At 38.4% G+C, this 23,370-nt stretch overlaps 1 protein-coding gene across 1 annotated transcript in view; it reads right to left on the reverse strand.

Annotated features, from left to right (window-relative positions):
• The window catches only part of DNAJB6 (DnaJ heat shock protein family (Hsp40) member B6), a 55,032-nt gene that overhangs the window by 10,541 nt on the left and 21,121 nt on the right, over positions 1-23,370 (reverse strand). The window contains exons 2-8 of the mRNA XM_075212114.1: positions 22,708-22,798; positions 21,880-21,989; positions 20,814-20,873; positions 20,524-20,634; positions 19,679-19,810; positions 19,312-19,456; positions 17,351-17,421 (exon numbers count right to left, since the gene is read on the reverse strand). Coding sequence (XP_075068215.1) covers positions 17,351-17,421; positions 19,312-19,456; positions 19,679-19,810; positions 20,524-20,634; positions 20,814-20,873; positions 21,880-21,989; positions 22,708-22,772 — 694 coding nt within the window. The 5' untranslated portion in view covers positions 22,773-22,798. The remainder of the gene's footprint in view (positions 1-17,350; positions 17,422-19,311; positions 19,457-19,678; positions 19,811-20,523; positions 20,635-20,813; positions 20,874-21,879; positions 21,990-22,707; positions 22,799-23,370) is intronic.

Consider the following 23,370-nt stretch of genomic DNA (forward strand, 5'->3'; position numbering starts at 1 on the left):
TGTTTATACTAAACATGAATAGAAAGTTTCATTGTGTTAAATATTTAAAACATACTAAATGACAGCATCATACTGCCTTATGTAAGCATCTAAAGTGTACAGTGCTTTGTTTAGTGACAGCATTTATGGGCCCAGGACTAAGTGCTTTTAACACCTTGTACACAAGTGTGATTTCGTCACAATTGGCTGTCTTTCCATGCATCAACAGAAAAGGATCTGGCTTCTGATAAATGGGATAGGTAAAAGGAATGCTATTGATTTATATTACAGTGAAGATACACATTGAGTAAAAACAAAACACCTCACTATGGGTGTAGCATAGGTAAATGTATCCCAGTTTGACCTTTATTTCTACAGTGGGGGCTCCCAGTTACCGGCCTTGAATGACCAGTCCAGTGAAAGCAGGGAGAGGGGAGACAAAGTGGCTGGGTAGTTCAAACTTCCCAACACAAAAACAGTATACAATACATATGATTAATAATAAGCTTAGCACATTACTCCACAACACCAATCGAGTGTATACTGCTAGTGATAGCCAAGCTACACTATGGCGTTTCTGCCTTAAGCAGTTACAGAAAGTCTCACATGTGGACAAATGCTAAAATGTATGTCCAACCATACACAAAGGTGCATTTAACGCTACAAGCTTTCTGCGTTAAGATTGACGAGAGCCGCACAGAATAAAGTGCTGATAGAGGGCATTAATTTATGTCTGTGGCTTCCTGCTTGGCTCCAATTCCCCATGTTCATCCTGTCGCCTGCAGCCCCGTCCTATCACATGGGCGGACAGGTCCATCCCTTGCACATCTATCACACTCCAGCTGCAGTTAACACTGCAATGATTTGATTGGCTAAAGGTTGTTCTATGCAACACTGACCTTCAGAGAAGTCAAGTCTAAAACTTGCCACATATGCTGCAAAATTTGAAAAATGAAAAATATTTTGCACAAAGCTAATAAAACAATTCGAACTTAGCTTCTCCTAACGCCTCACTATTGCTGCCTTCCAAAGTTACCCTGAACACACCTTCAGAATTCAATGTCTTTCACAATGGCTAGTTTATGAATATCTAGATCATTTCGACATTGTCCAGAATATATACTGTATCCTCAAAGTATCTTTTATGAAGATTGATCATGTCTATAAAAATATTTAGCTATCTATTGCATTAAGAGTACTGTGATCTCATATTTGCTCTGGATTCTGTTCAACATTTTTCTTACGTTACATATACTGTTGCCTCGTAGAAGCAAATACATTTTTTTTAATAATCTGGAATATCTGGGAACATTCAGTATCAACTCTTGAAGAGCCAGAGACCACAGTCCATTACATAAGGAAACGACTTTTGGCCTAATAAGATTAAAATAAAGCATTACTTTTCTTTAGCAGCGTGGGTTTCAGAAGCAATTTCTGTTTACAGAGATAGCTTTGGGCTAGTATAGGAAGTCTTCTACAAGCAGGAGCTTGCCACTTTCATGGATAAAACAAATAAAATATAAATTAAATAAAAACAAGCTGCTATGCAGAACATTTTTCAAAACAATCAGTCACAGGTAGGCAGTGTGTGTTCATAGGGTACATAAAGACAGACGGATCAAGATAATGAAGATGATTTAACAGAAGCTGCAAATCAGACTCATAATCGAGCATATGGAGATGGTATAGATCAGCGGTGGCCAACCCATGGCTATAGAGTAGCATGCAGGTCTTTGAGCTTAGAATTGTTGCTCCTGGCTGGCTTGGGTATCACCCAAGCACAGTGCTCCGGGTGCCGACAGTCGCAGATTTGGAAACATCCGACTGCTTGGTTGACAGAGAGCAGCCGCCTGCAAAATGTGACTGCATTTGTCAGCATTACGCAAGGAGGTCACATTATGACAGGCAATCCAATCAGGGAAGGAGGAGTGCGTCGTGTGCTCTCCCTCCTTCCTCTGTGTGGGAGTTGTTACAGGTTACATAAGGGTCATGTGGGCAGGGGGTGGAGGCTGACTGCATTTAAGAGGTATGTGGGTAGACCTCAGCTTGTGGGGAAAGCTGATTGGCATTTAAGGGGCACATGGTGAGATCTGATGGCATGTATGAGGAATGTGGGTAGACATCATGGCATGTGGGGAGCCCGCATGGTATGTAATGGGCATATGGAGAGGCCGATGTGTATGTAAGCAGCATGTGGGGATATCTGATGGCAAGGTGAAGAGGGCTATGATGGCCATTTATGATTTTTTTTTAATCCCCACTTCAACAGTTCCCTCCACAGCAATTCTCCACAGCAATAGCCCTTTGAACCCTCCTCTTCTGTGCCCATTTGATTATTATGCTGAACATTTTGTCAATGTTGGATATCTTTTTCACTTTGCAAGATACTGTAAGTTATGTTTCCTTCCTAAAATGTTGGTGCTTTAAAATAATATTATTCATTGTTGAGTATATATCTAACTTACATTTCAGTATTTTTAAACAAAGTTATTATATTTACACATGCTAGATCACTTTTTAAAAGTAATGGCTTTGGATGCAACATGCAGAACGCAACATTCCACTGATTAAGAGTGTGGACAGCCAGTTTAGTATTTGACACATCGTGTACTTGGTAACTGCATTACCCCGATACGCCAACATCAGAACCAGTCCGGTCTCCAAGGACATCCTCAGGCTTCAGTCTCAGACATCATGTCGTGTTTTGAACTAAAGTTAACCAAGGTAAATCGTAGTAGCCTTGAAAACCGTAGGGCACATTTACAGAGGAAATAAAATAACTTACTATGTAAGGTGGAGAACAAGATGCAAAACACACTGGAAAAGCAGTGAACAAAACACTGTTCCAGCACACTAAAAGCACTGAGTATATGCTGCATATTACATACAGGGCTGGATTTCCTGCAGGCCCATGTGAACGGACACTACATTATTGCTTACACTGTAGTGATTATTACTAAAGGTAATTCCATTCCCTTCATCTTCTCCATTTTATACACACTAAGTAAAATTGTTAACGTAATATAATATCTAGAAGCCAGATGAGCTTTTGGCATTATTCACAAGCCAATTTTTATTTATGCATTTTAAAGCACTGAAACAGCGGGGAATGTAGAACACATGAGGACACACACACACACACACACACACACACACACACACACACAGCCAAATACATCAGATGTATTACAAACCCCACTATTCCCACTAGCTAGCAATATTTTTGCCCATTATTTTTCTCATTTTAAAAGGACCTGAAAATGCTTAAAAATTATAAAAAGCTCCTTAAAAACACTGCTATAACTACATTCACCTTTGATATTGTAAACTCGTGTAGAATTTAGGCATTGTAAACTGGAAAGTAGCACAGTGATGTGAGGCTCCCGTCAAACTCATATGGGAAGACTTTCTTCTATATGCAGGGCCGGATTAACCATAGGGCTAACTGGGCTACAGCCCAGGGGCCTATGGCATCTAGGGGGCCCTTGAAAGTGCTCAGCAGCATTATTGATCGGTCGGGGGCGCCCCCGGCGCGATAAGTGCTGCTGAGCAATTTCACTGCAGTACTTCTACGGCGCGCTGTAGTCTCCTTACTGAGATCTCGTGAGTCTCACTCTCACGGAGGTAAGTGCCGGGGGAGGGGGGGGGGGCGGGCAGCTCAGATCACGGGGGGGGGGGGGGGGGGGGCCTCCATTCCCTTAATCCGGCACTGTCTATATGTATCAAAGTTCATATACCCAAGTTGCTAAACATGAAGTTACTGCGGGCGATAACCCCACCGGTGCCAAGTATTGCCAGCTAAGGGCTCCCCCATGAGGAGTGTATTCATTAATACGTCTCAAATGTTCCCTCCAACATATTGAATATATATTTTTATTTCTAAATACCTATACTGTATGTACAATATGCTGCAGGGGATGTTTGACACGGATTACTACCCATGCTCCTCATGGGGAGCCGTTAGCTGGCAATACTTAGCGCCGGTAGGGTTATCGCTAGTGAAGTGAAATTAAGCCTGTTACTGACTAAATATACCGTTCGCCAGCAAAAGCGATTTCGCCCTTTTCTTAAATAGGTCCCTATGTATACTGTAATTTTAGCAAGTGGTAATGGTTAATGTGAGTAAAGTCTGAATGTGTGTACACATCTCCATGCGCTTACGCTCTTTTCTTTGGACTATGAGCAACAAAGCACATTGATCATTTAACACCCGTGTATGTGGTAGAAATCACAGGTTAAGTCCTTACTTCAGTATTCATTACATTCATGTATCATTAGGAATAACAACTCCACCTGAGGATATAGCCAAGCTGCATATTAGTATAATCTAGTTTACAACTGACATATCCATACTGGTAATGAATCTAGACCCTATAAAAATGATATGAATATTAGAAGTTACAGGGACAAGTTGTATAAGGAATGGTAGACAAAACGCCAAACCTTTTCCTAATTAAGGGGCTTTGGAGTAGAACGGCACCATGTGTAATAAGTTATTACAGAAAAAATAGCTTTACTCTAAAAAGATTTTTGACACTGAATAGGAGAAAAAAGTGCACAAGCCACATGGTAATTTCTCAGTACCATTTGTACCCCGCCCTGACTGTGCGCCTCTATGCTCTCCCAGCAGCCAACCAGTCCAAGAGATCAAGAGGAGGCAAATATGAAGGGAGGAGTGGAAATAAACTACTCTCCTTCATATCAGTCTTAGGACATACACTAATGCATTCACCAAGGTGTAATGTCAATATACCACAGGCCCTAGAGAAATATGCACAATAGTATGAAACAATGGAAACTCATTGCCATGCTTCTGTTACAGCATGGCTTCTATTCATTTTAAAGCAATTTGTAAAGGAGAACCAAAAACAACAAATAGTGGTGAGGGATATTTGAATGTGACACATTAGGAGTAGGAGTGAGAGAGATTTGCTCATCAGCAGCTTTTACACTTAACATTAAGATGGCTATAGGGCAGCGCTGGGCAACAGACAAAAACTAACCATCTTGTTTTCCATGACAAGTGAAACTTTTTCATTCATCCCATCTACAGCATACACATTGATTGCTCAGTAAATGTCAGAGTAACATATAGTGAATATAAAACAGACCATTATCTCTAACTTTGTATGAGTAAAAGTTCATTGCTGCCTAGGAGACTTAAACAAAACAAGCTGGAAACTGTATGCTGTAGTTAAGACACAAATGGTTTATTTAAAGACCTAAAACTGTACTACGACAGATTTACCCACAATCACTCCTACAGTTTATTTCAGAGACACACATTAACTGCTACTGAGGTTTTTTAGCATATATAGTGTGTTGCATTATTTTTGCTGCCCATTTAAGGAAATGCAAACTCCATTAGGGAAGGTTGTCATATGTTTCCTATGAGTTTCAAATCTTTCTATAGTTCAAAGAAGAAGCAGCCATTTTGTTGGCTGAACCCAATAGCCATGATGACTCATTGTACAAACTCACTAGGAGCCAGCGACATAAATGAGGTGGCGTTTGTGCATTAGTGATGTTCCAAATTCCTAGTGAGCTAGCAACCTGCTCATGAATAATTTTTCAGCCAACAAAATGGCAGCCTCCAGTATGCAGAGAGAGACCACCTTATTAACACTGCCATAGGATATCCTCTGGATACAGTTATAATAAATTGATAGATTACACCTCTCTCATATCTATATAACACATGGTCAGGGTTTGTCTTGAAAAACCTTGACAGCATTGACCTGAACCCCAAAACCTAATCAAACTTTACTTTTCATTGGATGCTTTGAATGGATGTAACAGTAATCTGTGTTCTTCTAATCAGCCAAATACTTTTTTTGTTTTGTTTTTTTGTCAAATAAAGTAAAGTTCAACCAAAAACAGCTGTTCTCATGAAAAAGCTATGTTCGGAATGCAGAGAAAACGGCTGTGTTGCAACACGTAGTTTATAAAATTCCAGATGTAATACACTTAAAGGTCATCTAAATGTAGAATGCAAACTAAACTCCGTCTACTCATCTGTAGCACAAAATTTAAAGTTAAAATAAAGTTGTATCTATAGGAAAGAAACTTATCCAATTTTTTCCCTGTGTAAGTCTATATGGGGCAGTATTCTTTTGCATTCCTCACTGTCTAGTTATGGCTCTATTGTTAGTACCATTTATGGCAGCGTGTGATGTAAAATACAGTAACAGTTTTTTAATAGATAGAGAGGACCAACGTTTTAAAAATTGTGAAGCTGAGTATTTGCTTCATTCTACATTGGAATGAGGAATGGAGTTAGGAATTTAAGTCCCACTACAGATCAGAATTAGTTTACCGCTGTTGGCCCAGTTTAACCTATAGACAATAAATTGAGCAAAATGTAATACATATATTTCAAGGGCAAAGTAGAACCTTAAGATTCTATTACCTGTTATTTGCACCTCTGAGATGGCCGGTCCTGCCACAACTTCTCATTGCTAGCAATAGGCAACACCTATGTGATTAACACAATTTATATCTAGAGGTGAGCGGGAGCAAAAAATTTTTTAGTAGTGACTGCACCTTAAAATTTTAATCTGCAAATAGGAGAACCACTTCCTTTCAAAACAAAACAACACAGGTCTACCCCCAGGCATATCTGCACTTTACATAATCTTCTGGTTGGACTATAATGCCTTTGCTTTAGAGGAACTCTAAATCATGGATGTTGTATTTGGTTAAACATTTTTAATGCTATGATCTACCTCATTGTTATGTATATCCTACCAACTTGTCTTTTACCTGAATTCAAACATGTTTATTCTGCCTATTGCAGGTCTGCATCTACTGTCCATTTGTCTGCATTTAAATGTATCACTTTGCATGATTCAGGTCCACCTTGTTAAGGAAGCTGCTCAATGGTTTTTGTCTGGATAAATAAAGAATTTGAATGAATATGCCTTCTCCAATGTACACACTGAATGCCTAAATAATGCTGAACTACACAATTCCATGCTGCTTATACAAAATATGGGTAGAGTATTTTCTCCAGGCAACATGCATATTGTAGTTAGACAGTGCAGGGTTATCAATTACATTCAATTGTGCCAGTAAGTGCTCCCACACACAAACTCTTTAAATACAGGATTGCGTATAAATGGTGTGTATTAGATATCAAAGATACCATTCCCAATTGTGTACGACCACAAGAATGATGCAGCCAAAGATTAAGTTGCAAGGTTTTATCAATGCACATAGTTAATGACAGGTCAAAGGTTAGGGGCATATAGATGGTGTACAAAAATGACTGACTTTTTATATAACTGCTTAAAATGTGTTATAAATATCAAGTGACAAAACTGATAGCTAGTGTAAATTACCTGCAGACTTTTAAGCGTATATAGAGCTAGATAGAGGTTCTATTTGTTCTTTCCAACAGCCACATTTTCTAGCAGGAAGTCACCAAGACCTTTCAAATGTACCAATTAATTTTTAAAGAGCAGTCTATACAAATACAGAAGACTCCCCCATTGAGACATGAAAGGTTTAAAGCAACATTCACTTTTTACAACACAATGTTAACAATAGACCATACAGCTTGTAGAACAGTCCCATACAGTGAGGGGGCATGAGGCCAAAATGCTAAAACTGCTGTGTGGAACCAAAGCACTACAAACACCAGTCATGGAAACAGCAATAATCACTGTGGTTCAGCTAAACACAAAAGCCTGTTTCACCATGTGCTGCATACACAAAGTGCACATATAAAAGGTCTAGTTTTCAGTAGAGAACCCCTATAAGAAGTCCAGATCTAGTGTGTCAGACTTCTGCAAGTGACAAAACAACAATCATGCCACACTGCAGAAATCAACACGAATATGGGGAGAATAAAAAATAAAAATAAAAAAATAAAAAACTCTGTATTGTCCCTTCAGGGTGTTAACTCAGACAGATGACAGAACACAGCATAACACACCCCCCCCCCCCCCCCCAAAAAAAAAAACAACCCCCCAATTTTGAGTGCATTATCTATGGTCTGTCACCTTTCTGTAATACATCAATTTTATGTTTTAGCTAGGCATCCAAGATTCAATGGACATTAAAGTCATAATATATCTGGTTTCAGCAGAGTTAACAGGATAACACTAGTATCATCACCCTGAAGCACAAATCTTCAATTTTAGAATTAAGCACAACTTTTATTTATTAATGGTAATTTAAGTAGCATCTACATATTGTGCAGCTCTTTAGAGTAAAGATTTCAACAATCAGCACACCCCCCTGCCCCCAATGGAGCTTACAATCTGTATTCTCTTCCACGTGGCTATACAGAAGGGTGCCAATAAACCTACCAGTATGTCTGTGGAGTGTGAGAGGAAACCCACGCAAACACGGAGAGAACATACAAACTCCACATAGGTAAGGTCCTGGTATGTTTTAGACTGTTTTGGAACTGAAGATACTGCTCCATGGACACTAGTCCCATTCTACGTCTACTCACCACGTTTGACTCATGCTAGCAAGCAAGATACAGCTACAAAGAAAAGTTCTGGTGCTGGAAGCTTTACAAGTACATTCCTTAAAGTTAGGATCACGTTTCATAGCGATCAACTTATATTTAATGGTTTCTTAAGATTCTATAGTTTAATAGCTACAACCATTACTACTTTACTTACTTTTGTTCTTTTGTAAAGATAATTGTAACATTTACACACCCAAGTCTGCTGCCATTTGCCAAAAATGGAACCAGGTACATAGTGTTGCAACGCTAAACAGTTTTAATGTGAATTTGTGTACACATTTTTGAGAAAATGAAGACAACACTGTGGCCAGACACACAGGACTGGAATAACCTATAGCCAGTTGGAGTATTAAGCTAGCATCAGCAGCACAAAGTATTTCAGCGCAATCTGTTGTGTTCACTTGCAACACACATGCTCTGTCATTATCTGAACTTACAAAGACGTCCGATACAGTCCCAGGGGTATATATACTAAATTGCAGGTTTGAAAAAGTGGAGATGTTGCCTATAGCAACCAATCAGATTCTTGTTATTAAAATGCCAGCCAGAATCTAATTGGTTGCTTTAGGCAACATCACTTTTTCAAACCTGCAGTTTACTAAATACACTCCCGTGATAAATAAAGACTAACCAGCTGTTTGTGACTGGTACTGATAAGGCCCTGCATGCATTTCCTAGTCTCCCAGGAGAGGAGACCAAATGGTAATAATGACTCATCAGTTTGCCCTTTTTGCAATCGAACAACATTTATGAAGAGATTTTGTTGGGAATGAACAAAATGTGCTGACCACGTGTCTATGGAGCCGTTGGGTAGTTTACAAACCTTTGTGGGTGTTGAGATACTTTCTGTTTATGAATATTACTGTTTGCCTCCTAAAAAGGTCACCCACATGAAGTGAGCAGGAAAAAAACAGGAAGCCATTTACAAAAAGACCAAAGTGTCAAAAAGTATCTTTGGAGCCACTGTGCACCTTGCGTTGCACAAGTGTGCCCAGCTTTTCCCGGGACCGTGTAGGATGGCCATTTATGTATTTGCACAGGCAGATTGGAGCAGTCAGGCAGAGCGAAGACATCCTCACAGAGTACAGTCTAAGCACACCGATTTTGCAGAGCAGTACAGATTTTAGTTTGTGGAGCGAGTTACCCTAGCCAGATAAAGGGGAAGAGAGCATTTTCATGCTCCACAAAAGAACTCTCAATCTGCACTAGATCAGGTATGGCCCTATACGTTTATGGGACTTATTTTTTGGCTCCATTTTGCACTTCGGTGATGTAGGTGTGTTATCACAAACACATGTACATCCATAACAAAAATACCAATCAGAACAATGCAACTATGATACAAGGGTACAGGGGGTGCGATACGTTATAAAGGACACTAACTAATCCGACATTTACCCAGACATGACGACTCCGAAGGGCTCCTTTCCGACAAGGATCGATGACCACTGCTGTGGAAAGAGACTGCAATCAATCACGAGGAATGAAAAATTCGGCGCAACTTCATGACGTCACTTACCAACAGCGTCCCAGGCGGTTAACGCGGATGTAAGTGACGCCATGAAGTTGTGCCGGATTCTTCATTCATGATTGGTTACAGTCGATTCCACAGCAGTCGTTATCGATCCTCGTTGGAAACGAGCCCTTCGGAGTCATCATGTCAGGGTAAGTGTTGTCGGATTGATATGCTGACTACCACCAGGTATAGGCCTTGCTTCTTGAGTACTTACTAACAATTAAGGCAGCTGCAATAGGCCATTATCGCAAAACACACCAAAAACTATTTACTGACACAAATGACATTACCAAGGGGGAACCCATGCTCTATTAATGTAGTCACTAGATAGCTTCAATTCCACAAAAAGTCATATTATACTAAAATGATATAATCTATATTTTTTTAAAAAATTTGCAGCTTAAAACAAGTAGGCCATTTACAAAGTACCCTCAATATGCATCAGAAAACACTGGCTCTGTACAGATGCCTGTATTACCTGCCCAAAGCATGAGTCTACTCTCCTCTCTCGAGAGACACTTTCAAATACGTTTAACAAGCCTTGCTTTGTGGAGATAAGAGTCTTCAGAGGTGCTTACTGCAAAATGTCACATCAAATTCAACCTCCCATCACTTTAGGATCATTCTTTTCAATAGTTTTTTCCTAAAATGCTGCTCAGTCAATCCTTGTTTATGTCTTAAATTAATCCTGAGAGTGAGGGGATATCAGAACGCTTTACCAAGTGCTAGTCTTGTACGCAAGAAGTTTTTACTACATTGCTCGTAGTACGCTTGGAAACATGCTCCTCTGCTGGGCAAGGAGCACAAACCGGGTCCCATTAAATACTATAGAATGGCACAAAGCACTTTTGCAAAGTGAAAATGGCCACACACATCTCCACACAGCAAGGAAAGCACCACCTTACTCCAATATCCTGTTTTTTGCTCCTAGCACAATACAAACTGCACTGGTGTGCATACTTCATACAAACACCCTCACACTGCACCAAGTCACATGGGCCTGCAACACAACAGAAGCAAGAGGAGAGTAGTTGGGCAAACTGGTGGAAATTAAGGCTCTGCGAGAGTCCAAAGTGCAAGTTTTGCTCTTTAAAAAATAGATATGTATATTTTTCCCCCCATGTCTAAGAGCTCATACACAGGGTTGTTTACATCAGTTTGCTTAATGTACATTGAACCATAATAAATGCTTTCCAGTACTGGGGCACACGTTAAGCGAATGAACCCATACACAGGCACCTTCTGACAACCAGTCTCTGCATCCATTTCAACAGCCTACAGCGTTTACAATCGTTAACATGTGAAAAAATATAATGGAGCTTTATAGAAACACCTGTCAAAGCACTAAGTAGATAGCACAAAGCTCCGCTAAAGCAAGGTAAATTTATCTACACTTGAAAGAGCGCTATTTTGCAATACCTGTATGTATCACCAGAAACCACTTTAATGTCACTGATTAAATGCATACACATATTTCTCATGATAATCTTTGACTTTATTTAGTGTGGATATTCAAGCAGCTATCTCCACATTGTTTTATAAAAAATAAAACATCATATACCCCAACTTATAAAATTAACTTACCTGCTGCCTTCTGGTAGAAAATATAAAACATTTACATGGTTTCTAGACTTCAGCTGATATAAATTCAGTTTGACAAAACAATAGAACACGTTCTCACATTCTCTTCCCTATTCATTACAACAAAATATATTGGCCAAGCAGGACTGTGGTTTTTCATTCCTCCACCCCCCCATACCCTAACATCTCTGTAAAATGGTTAACTGTTACATGGTCTCAACCGGGGAGAAAAACATCTAGAATATAAAGCTCTTCAATCTTTAGTCTTTTTTTCCCCCTCTGATGCATGACAACTAATGCATGAAGAGAATATAATACCAGACGTCTTTTCAGCAGCTGTTTAAATCGCTTACGTCGCGTGTAAAGAGGAGTTTCTTGGGCAAATGGGTCTAGCATACAAAGGGTTAGCTTCCCAAGACTTCTGGATCTTCAGATAATTGGCTTTTTATTTTCCCCTATTTAGGTGTCAAAGGAGACAGGTAATTTCCCCTTAAAAACCTGACCGTAAATCGGACTGATGATAACAAAAGGCGGTTAAAACTTAAACTCTTGTTAAGTTGGGTTTTACACATCCATATTCTCCATGATGTAGCCAAATCCCAGAGATTTATAAAGTATATTAGATCAATATGAATATAAAAAACAAAACAAAAAAAACAGTGAAGACTAGTAGCAGCAACTACATTAACAGTATGTAGTATTAAATATACAGGAGGTGACAGGTGGCTCATGGCGTGCAGTCACGTGGCGTCCTGGTTGCATTAACAACTTCACTTCCATACAGCTTGTGTGACAGGTGCAGGAGAAATACCAGAATTACAAAGCATTTTTCTTTAGCTGTTTTCCGCAAAATGCATGTAAAGGATTAAATTAGACTCGGCTGTCATACATTAGATTCCCATTAATTATTAGATCAGCTCAAAAGCTGCCACTCACCATTGTGTGGATGGGAGAGGTTTATTTAACAAGCAGTCAAAACGCAGACCATTTGCTCATTTGACAATATCTAAGCAGAACCCATTCATTTCAATGGTTCAGTATCTTAAGAAAATAGTTGCTGCTTTTTCGTGGAGGGAAAAAGCCAAAACCACACAACTGAAAAGCCTTGTGTGAATCCGAGTCACATATTTAAGCACCACTGGAAGCCACAGATTGCCTAGCACACTTGAGATAACATAGGGTTCGTTTGTAGCGTATCATTGGTGAACCCAGATTTCAGTATTTACACTGGCTGCTAGATACAGAAGGGGGAAAAAAAAAAAGGGTATAAACACTGTGGTCCACATAGCAACCCTTCTTAGTGCTTCAAATATATCTCCTCCAATAAATACATATGCAGAGAAAAGTGTAGAATAATGTATTGATTTGAAAAGGGAAATATGCAAAAATCCATTGTAGCAGAAACATGGATTCAGTTGAATAAAAAAAAAAAAAAAAAAATTGTGTATAGGCACAGAACTAGGGAGACGTTTTACAGCTAGGTATGTTCAGTAGAAGATAGTTGATGCTTAATCTGGGACTAGTTTGGTCAAGGTTTTATTTTTAGTTGAATTTTCATTTCAATTTGATACAAACAGTAAAATCAAGTGGACATTTGTCATAAATGAAGCATCTACTATTGGCCATACATAGCTGTAATACATCTCAATAGTTCTGCATGTATACATACCTATTGATTTACATTCTGTGGGAGAGCATACACTCTTGTATAAGCAATATTTCCAACTAGAATATAAGCACAAGTTAAAGAACACAACTTCCCGTTTCATGATGTGTAGTTATACTAAGCAGCATTTAAACGATTTTGGGACTGAAACTTTCACACTCTTGTAATAGAACCTTCTTCAATTTACAACCAATTCTAAAAGAATGTAAAACACCAAGAAATCACCCCAACATGTATGAGGCTTGACTGCACAAAGACACTTTTCATGAAGACTCACGTCTTGCGCCTACTTTAAGAACTGAAATGTCAGAGGGAAAAAAAAACCTCAGTACAAAATATCAACATGGCAAAAGCAAGCATTTACTTAATTGTATAGTAGCACATCTTGGCCTTTGTGGCAAGTGGGTAATCTTGGAAAGTTCAGAAGAATAAAAACAAAAAAAAACATTTTTAAAGAACCCAGCATAAACAAATAGGTTACAAGCAAACAACTCTGATGCATTCATTTTAAAGAACCAAAAGTTGCATTTTTCTATTTTATTTTTTTTAAATAGGATTTGGGTTTTTAAATTAAAACCCCATCTTGTAACAGTTCATACCAGTTCAAGTAGGTGACCAATTCAACACACCCCTTGATGGAAGTGTGACACCAGAGTGTAACTCCAACCCTGGTACGGAAACTAGCCTTCCACCCAAATGGTGTGCGTGTTTTTTCCCCTTCTTCCTAAAGGGGACAGTACCAATAAACCTTTTTAAAATTAACTAGAGAACAGAGTTCAGATATATTTATTGCTTGTTACCATTTGCTGAGAAGTATATATAAAAACTGAATTCAGTGAAGCACAAGATCTTACTCCAGACAGAAATAAGAATGGTTAGGGTTTTCACATACCAGTTTAATAGAAGTGTTAGAAATCAAAAGGTTTAAACTTTATGGGTTAAGTGATTCAGAGTCTTATCTAAAACAGTGCATATGGAATAACCAACTCTTCTTAGTGGTGTTAGTATAAAACAAAGGATTCATTGGGGGAGATTAAATACAATGCAAAAGTCTCCAGGGGCACATCGTGCTGAATTCAATCTCACCGATTATGCAAACATGCAAAAGAGTGACTTAAAGTATCCCAAAAGAACAAGAGATACAAGTGGTACTATGAATTCATTGTTTCAGCTGGAGTGTTCTATTTTGAAACAAACTTTTAAATACTTTGTAACACATTTAGGCTTTTAAAGGGCTTTAAGTATTCAAATTTACTAAAATGTAATACTTAACCCCTTAAGTGCCAATGTGTTTTAATAAGGCTGAATTAATGTTAAAACACTAAATCAATATAGGAAACTAAAAGGCTAAAATGTGTAAACTTAGAAAGCTTCTGACAACCACCATCTGTCAAAAGTGATGTTGTTATGTGTCGATAAGCTGGTATAACAAACCATCCATGAGGGAATGGAAGGAGAGTTCAAAGCTGCAAACCACTCAAGTACCTGGTACATATTGGACGCACAATTAAAGCAGTTAAAGCAGCAATCCCACATTTATTTATTTTTTCTTTTTAAATAGCAAGTTAAGCATGCATGTGAAAAACATCTAAGAAAGATGGCCTTTTCAAAAATCTCCTTTTCAAAATCTCTTTGGAGGCAGAGATGGCTTTGGAGTGTGGCTGTCAGACATAGACACTGTCAGTCTGCTGCACAGACACAGGCTCACAACAGGTCATGTGATAGCAGAGGGGAAGAGAAGAAGGATGTCATAGTGCAGACAGCACTCAGAGTGGATTTCCAAAGCCTTTCTGCTCATTACATAATGTGCTGTGTGACTGTGGTTGCTAGGGTAGCACATGACGCTAAATAGAATCATAAATTAATAGCAGCCTGAAGAAAAAAACCAAAAACACAAAAAGGTAAAAATGGTAAATACTAACATTCTTCTTGCAGCCATCCATGGTGATGTACAACAAACCCAAAGACTTAATTTTTTCATGGGATTGCTGCTTTAATTTTGCATAAGGAGAGTCACTAAACAGATTTTAAAGTACACCTTTAAACCACAAGGGGAAAGGCATACTGTGGGCATGGCGTGCCTCAGTGAGCATGGTCTTTGCATGGAACAACCCATAAAATGGCCATCTCCGCTATGCATATGTAATCGGTGCACTTTAAAAATAAAGCAATTGAGAGATCCCCTGCTGTGAATTTGATCAAGTTTAAGCAAAGGTAACAAAGTATTAGGTCTCCCAGGTTTATTAACATGTAGAAATAACCGTTTCCAGATGAATTGTGTGCTTTCATTGGTAACCTTCCACATTTCAAAAATTATATTTCCCCCCTTAAACAGTTTTAAAAAGAAGAATCACAGAGCAAATATGTTGTCACTTTGGAGGATGTGGGGTGGACCAACAGATAGGACCTCCTGCTCACCGTACTTTCAGCTGCCATTTTAGAACGACAATCAAGTATTTTAAAACGGCAGCTAAAAATGGGTTTGAGCAGGAGGATCAATAGGAAGCTACAAACTACAGGGTTTGTGGCGCTCTGTAGGTCAGCATGTTCACATACTCGTAGCACCAGGAAAAACGCTTTGTTGGTGTGCCACTAACAGCGAAGAAGCCAATTGTTTAAACATTACCATTTGCCTGGGGGGGGGGGGGGGGGGGTGCAAATTTATGATGTATTTGGGGAAATTTTAATTTGGCAAATGCTGGGTTTGTAAAATACTTTATTTTAAGTCATTAATGAGTCAGTGGTTTCTTTAATCTACAAATGCAAGTATAAAGTGAGCTTTTTATACGAATTGTGGAACTACTGATGAGTGCCAAGACTTGTCAACATGAACAGTTATAGAGTGAGCATGTAGCGTGCAATAGTGTTTCAATCAGGTGTGAAAATGAGGAAATCTTGATTGCAATTTATTTAAGTAGATTTCAAAAACAAAATCTGCCATGCACAGTATGCTTGACATAGTACAATACACTTTGTATGCAATACTTTCATACACATGTAGTCTGACACTTCATTCATGTCAAGACATGCACCCTTTTGGTTTTCCATCAGTCATTTAGTCAATATCAAGCAAAAATGAATTTATAATTTAGAGAAAAATCTTGGGGCTTCAAGGTTATATTGCAAACAAGATTCCTCCTTCTTGTGGTCCAGAGTACTGTGGCACTAATACATTCACACAAAAGAAGCAATAAGCAGGTTGTAAACAGTGCAGCTGGGAATTGTGGTCTCAAACTATTTTTATGTTCTTTTATTTAGAACAGTGAGGGGAGAACGTGTCCACACAATTACATGACAAGCAAAGAATTGGTTGTGAGAATTACCAAAATTACCCACAGGTAGGCACAGACAGCAAGAATGCTACAAATACAATGAATAAAAGAATGCACTACAAAACATCAGCATTTATTCAAATCCAACTTTTAGCAAATGACAAAATAAAAAAAAAAAAAGTGTCTTCTTGGTGAAATTACACAATAGCTTCCAAAAATGTGCTAAACTGTCAGCACACATGCACAAGTAAAACAATAAACCTGAAATTATAGAAACCAGAAACGCATTGTTTAACATCTAGTTTAAGATGATGGAGTCCAGACTAAGACATGTTTTGCTGGGTAAGTTGGATTGAGAGCAGGGCAGACAGCTAACACTTTGTTCACATTTTAAACAAATTGAGTAAAAGGATTCATGCGGTTAGTGAACATTTCGTTCAACCACTAATGAAATATTACGGCTCACTCCTCGTTTAAACCTTCTGCCGCCGGAAGAGGCCATCAATGCTCTGTGCTACAGTGATGCCATGGGCAAATTGAAGGTAAACTTTTAAAAGTGCATACAGAAAACGTACGATATTAAGACGTAAATAATAATAAAAAAAAACAAAAAAAGTATGTGGTCCTATGAGCGTGGTCCCAAAAATTGAACTGAGTCTATGACATACCAGAAACTCTCCACGAGCTTTGTTTAATTATGTCTTAGATTAAGTACAGATATACTCTGAACAGTTCTTTAGATTTCTTCAAAAATGTTCCTGATAATCCACAAATGGTGCTTGTTTAGGTTAATATTTCTGATACATGCGTGCGTTGAATTTACTTGCTATCCAAGCGTAGCACCTGCTCCTTACCATTTATTGTTAAGGACTTTAACTGTCCATCTTCTTCAATTTCAACTCGTTCTTGTCCATTCTCAACAATCCTGCAGAGCCAAAACAAAATGTCAGAAAAGCAATATGATGTCTGCAAACACAAAAGATAGTCTGGGTGCAAAAAGAACCACCAAGCCCGAAATAACTAAGTTGTACTGTGTCCCCAACCTCGCCAGTAAGGGGACAGTATGTATAATGGAGGACATTTAAATGCTCTCCTTTGCCACAAACTTCCCCCCACCCCCCTTTCGATTCCTGTGGTGAAAGGAACATTAATAATGCAAAAAATAAATAAAAAAATTAACCACCAGCAAGACCAGGACTGATGTAGGAAAGACTCTTCAGAACTGACCCTGCTCCAACAGGACCCCTGCTAATTCTTACAGAGCGATACAGCTCTGCCTGTGTGGACAAGTTAGGAAAGGAAGGGGCTAGGCCAAAATGCAGCTAATCCAAGCATGCATATATTAATGTTAATACCACCACAGGGTAATGGCATTCGAGTCCTGGTAAGTTAAGTGCTAAAACTGCAGTATACAACTGCATATAATACATGCATATATAACGCAGATATATACACATCTGCATTTATCCTAGTGTTTAATCATTATTTATATATCTGCATTTAACACTATGATAAATGCAGATATAAAAATAATGATTAATATTAAATCACCGACATATTACAAAGAATATTTAATCAATCATTCACATCAGATGAACCCAGTACTGTGAATCAATATTTACCACCATCACCCTAGATATATATAAAATAAGATCATACCATACAATTAAGTTACCAATTGGTTTAGTTGAATGAAGAGGAGAAATCAGAGGCCACAGTTGACAACCCATTGGAACAAAAAGTTAAGTAGACATTTGTTTTATTAAAATAAATAGGTCGAACAAAGTGGGATCCATTTTTCAGCCCTATACTTCCTGAACAGGATTTGATCAGCACCAATTTTAAATTGCAGCAGAGGAAGCAACACATTTATACATACTGCAACTTTTACTTATAGTGCCAGAAGTTTTCTGACGCAGTTCTCAATTCACCACTTTCCACAGTGCTGGTTTTCAGAAACCTGTCACAGTCCTATGCGACTGGCCTGCTGTGTTCCTTTAATAGTACTGCATATTAAACATGCCTTCCTCACAGAACACAGCTGTACCATGGTTCAGATATAGGGAAACATTTTCTATCTACAACATATTTAGCTTTGGATCTGGCAAAAAAAAAAAAGCCCCTGTGAAGACTAATAAAAGCACAGCAACTATCCCTTTATTGGATGAATGTTTGGGCATGGTACACTAGCAGAGACCTAAATAATATCAAATCCCTCTATGCATTTTCACACTGTATCCATCATATTTTAGGTCTATTGACCCTTCAGTTCAAACATCTCAATGAAAGGTGCTGTAGAATTACAATTCCAAAAACCTACAGAAGACCGTTTTTATTTCAGTTACATTACAAGGTCCGCTATCCATGGGAAAGTTCTGACAAATAACGGTTCTGAGTCAAATCACAACGCTGGGCGGAAAGAGTGAATAATTGCTTCAACAAAAAAAGAAAAATTAAAATAAAAAAAATGTAGGAAAATTACAATTTATACAAACAAAAAAGCGTTTTGCATGGAGTGATGAATACCAGGTTTGTTCAGGCATGTTTCTAGTGCTGAAGGCTGCTGGGAAATTCAGAAGCTGTGGCTCTGCTTTATAAAACATTCAGTGACCCAAGATGGATGTTATCACAGCCTAAATAAGAACATAACCCAGGCAGACCTTATTAAGGTTCATAAAGTTCCCGAAGCAAAAGGGAAAAAAAAACAAAAAAAAAAACAAAAAAAAACACTTCATGTACTAATATTTGCATTTCCAAACAATTTTCACCCTTTTCTAACCAGATATTTTGAAACCTGTTGTAGCAAATACTATACCTCTTAGTAGTAATTTTCCTGCCATTTATCATTTTGGATGAGGTTGATACAGATTTGAAGTTGCCCATTCCTGAGCCACCAAATGAAGAGGAAGAGAAGGAAGTAAATCCGCCGTGCCCAAGAGAACCAAAGGATGATGTAAAACCTTAAAGAAAGGCAGAATTAAACAATAAATAAGCTACCGATAAGCTACACAGCTATAGGATACATAGTAGAGGCAAATAACTGTCCCATGTATATCTGAGCAAGAGGTCATCATACAGACTACCAATGGCTTCTCAAGCCAGATATACCGGTGCAAGACCCCCCCCCCCCCCCCCCCCCACCACGCTAAGGCAGTGTCAGGTGTAATGCACATTCCCCATACCTGAATCAAATGGAGAGAAGCCAGTACTAAAGCCAGGAAACCCTCCAAAACCTGAAAAGAAAGTCCCTCCAGGCCTATTTCGGCTTCCTCTGTGGCCTCTCCTGTTGCCAAAGAAGTCATCAAAAGGATCTTCTGTGGTAAGACAAGTATAAAACGGAGGATTACAAACATGTAAACCTGTAGAACTTTACATTGCATCAACAACCCAATCTGTAACCAGAGGGAGCAGAAGATTCACATTGGGAGGCCAATGCTGTTGTAACAGTAATAAACTCCAGAGCTCACGGGGCTGTGCATAAGAAACCTATGCATGTACTACGGGCTGACCCCATTGTCAGTGTGTTTGGAGTAGTCTTATGGAGTTACTGTCAGAAAGTCAGGATACGTAACCACTAAACTGAATTTGAGGGTTTCAAGCGTGCATTTAGATTTAAATAGACAAACCACTCAAGAAATATTGCAGTAGAGACAACACTTATATTTTATGAAAAAAGGGTGTTAAATTATGACATCTTTAATAGTGATCATATAAAGCACTCAAACCTGTTCCATTGAAATGTTAGATTGAAAAATTATAGACTTGTTGCCACATCCAAACATACCATATTATTATAGTAATATTATAGGTGTGTTAAAGTATAGCTGTCATGAATTAACAAGGATTTAGTATTTACCTACAGTAGATAAAGAGTGCAGTTATTTTTTTTTTTTTTTTATTCAATACAGCTTCTAACCCTCACTTAGGTTATTACGTAATGCCAGTGTCTCTAAAAAGCAAACTGGATGGATAAGCCAGATTCGTCAGCATTCTAGTAACCGGGGATACATAAAACTGAAATCTGTACCAAATAAATCGAATGAAAATGGATCTCTTCCTCCAAAGAAGTCCCTGAAGACATCATCTGGACTTCTGAATGTAAAGCCATAATCAAATGGATGGTCATAGTGACTTCCACCTAGAGAAGGGTACAAAATCATGAAAATTAGACAATACAAAAATATAAAAAACAGTAAACTTCTAGAAGCCTATATACTTTGTCACAAACAGGTATTAATTTGCAAATCAAAGTTATATGGAAGCAGGCAATGCCTAAAACAGGAGCAAGACTGAAATAGATATTAAATGGTAACTTACCACCACCTCCACCTGTTAATCCTTCTTTTCCAAACTTATCGTAGGTATCTCTTTTCTTGACTGCGGGGAGGAAATTTAAAGAAAAAAAAAAATTAAATAAAACCAGTTTATTCTATGCCAGAGTGCAATTTTTTCTCTCCCACTAATAATTTGCCTACTTAAGGGCAGACATGAAATACCCCGTAGGCAATGAAAACATTAGAATTTTAAGAGCACAGATCATTCTAGCCCCACCACCTCACATTTTAACGACCCGTGTGTACCCAGTTGTGAATATATTTGGCAAGCGTCAGTTTGTCCAACGTATATAAGTTTGGAAAACTGTCAACCTGAAAGCTCAAAGGGTAATCTGTGGCCTACCTAAGAAGTCAATTCCCATTCAGTCTTTCAACTGATTCGAATGCTAGCCAGATGCTCTGGGATATCGGCAGTAAACTTGCTAGTGTCACTGTTCCCCTAAAGGACAAAAGTCCCCAAAAAGACAATGTGTCCATATACATCTGTAGATGTATATGGACACATTCCACACAAAATTCACAGGCCCAAGTGATGTTAGAAATGATCTGGCCACTCAGACCATAGCACCAAAAACTTATATACAATGTGACCATCTGTGTACAGCCAAATTGTACAGGGATCCTTTCACTCTGCTCTCACAGTGGCAGGATCACAAGCATGTGTCACAAATTTAAAGTCATGAGACCAGCATATTGCATCAGCCTATGCAGCAGGCAATATATCATAACCTGACAAATATGTCTGCTGCCGGGGTTATATAAATGCATTCCACTTGTGCTCTAAGATCACGCATGTAAGATAGATAATATAATGCACAACCCTCAGGCAATATCAATGCCCACTTCTGAAGCCCCAACAGTTTAGCAACTCTTTTCAAACAAAACTACTAGGGGAAAAAAAATAGGATCCATTCTATACAATTTAGCAGATGATAAATGAAAGCATAAAGCCCTTAGGATCAAGTGCTGATGCCTGCAGTTGAGCAACCAACTCATAAGCGCTCAGATAAACCAGTATAAGAAACACACAACACAACCAAAACACTTACTATCTGATAAGACTTCATAAGCCTCAGCGACTTCTTTAAACCTCCTCTCAGCTTCTTCTTTATTGTCAGGATTTTTATCTGGATGCCACTTTAGGGCTAATCTGCGGTAACTGCAATGTAAATAAATAAAAAATTATAGGAGAACTGTTCCAGGGGCAACTGAAGAAAATGAGGTCTTACAGACCTGTGTGTAGGGGTAGTTTTTATAGTACATTTTAGAAAATAAAAGCTTTTCTACCTGGGTACATGTAGCACAAGTTTTTACAAATGACCCCCCCTTAGTATCGACAAGGTTGATATTAGGAAAGGATGGTAATTACACTGTGGAGCACTGCCCCACACAGACTGCAGGTACAGACTGAAGAGAAAAAAAAAAAAAAAAAGTTCATCAGCAAAGTATGAATAAAAAAAAAATAGAGATATAGATATTAAAAGATATAAAATAAGTTATACTAGCTCTTTCAAAGTTATTATTATAGATTTGTAAGGCGCCACAATGCTCTGCAGCGCCGTACAGTGGGGAACAGGGCATACAAGGCAAACAAAATAAATGCAAACATGAAAGGGTATGAAGGACCCTGCTCATTGGATAGCTGACATTCTAAGTTAACAAAAATGTTGTCAATGAAAAAAATTAAGACCTGAATATCACATTGTTATATGTTGAATGTTATGATTCAGCAATTTCTTCTTTTAACAATGTTTTACCAGGGTATTAAATGCTACCATGTATAATTCTACTGCGCATGAAAAAAAATAAAAAATAAAAATATAGTGTTGGGAGGGATAGAGGAGAATCTCACCCACAAAGACTCAGGTAGTACTTACGCTTTCTTAATGTCGTCTTGAGAGGCATTCCGGTGGACTCCCAAAATCTCATAATACTCCACCATGGTTTAGAAGTAATGAGTTTGGAAACCTGCAAAAAATATCAACATTTAGTATGACAAAAAGCAACTGCACTAACAAACAAGGGAAAGTTGTAGTGTACGTCTACATTATTAGTTTCTGGTAGCTCATGTTTTACAGGCGTCCATCGGGCTACTCAGAAAGGTAAAGTGCTTATCTGCAGACTTCACTGCAAAATGAAAAGAACGGGTGGAAGTGAAATTATGCCATTGTAGAGCAAGCAATTCATCCCGCAACGGTGCTGCAAAACTTAATTAGGTCATGCTGTCTGATCTGCTGAACATACATAGCCAACATGTGCCTGTCACATCCAGCAGAATTGGCTCAAAATCAGAAGATTATGGATAAGGTTTTACCACATGCTCACTCTGATTTGCTTGTTACAGACATACATTCATAGTTGCCAAAACCAGAGACTGTCCCCATTTCTTATTGCTGATCAACTGTACAACATAATTTCTCCTATTTTGTATATTCAGTACAACTAGCTATTTCTACTGGAAGCGCACAAGAGTTAAATATAGAAGAATTTAAAAAGCAAAAACAATTATAAACTACATTCTAGGGACAGGCAGTTATCTT

This window comes from Mixophyes fleayi, chromosome 5 (genome assembly GCF_038048845.1).
Source record: "Mixophyes fleayi isolate aMixFle1 chromosome 5, aMixFle1.hap1, whole genome shotgun sequence".
NCBI classification, from domain to species: Eukaryota; Metazoa; Chordata; class Amphibia; order Anura; family Limnodynastidae; genus Mixophyes; species Mixophyes fleayi.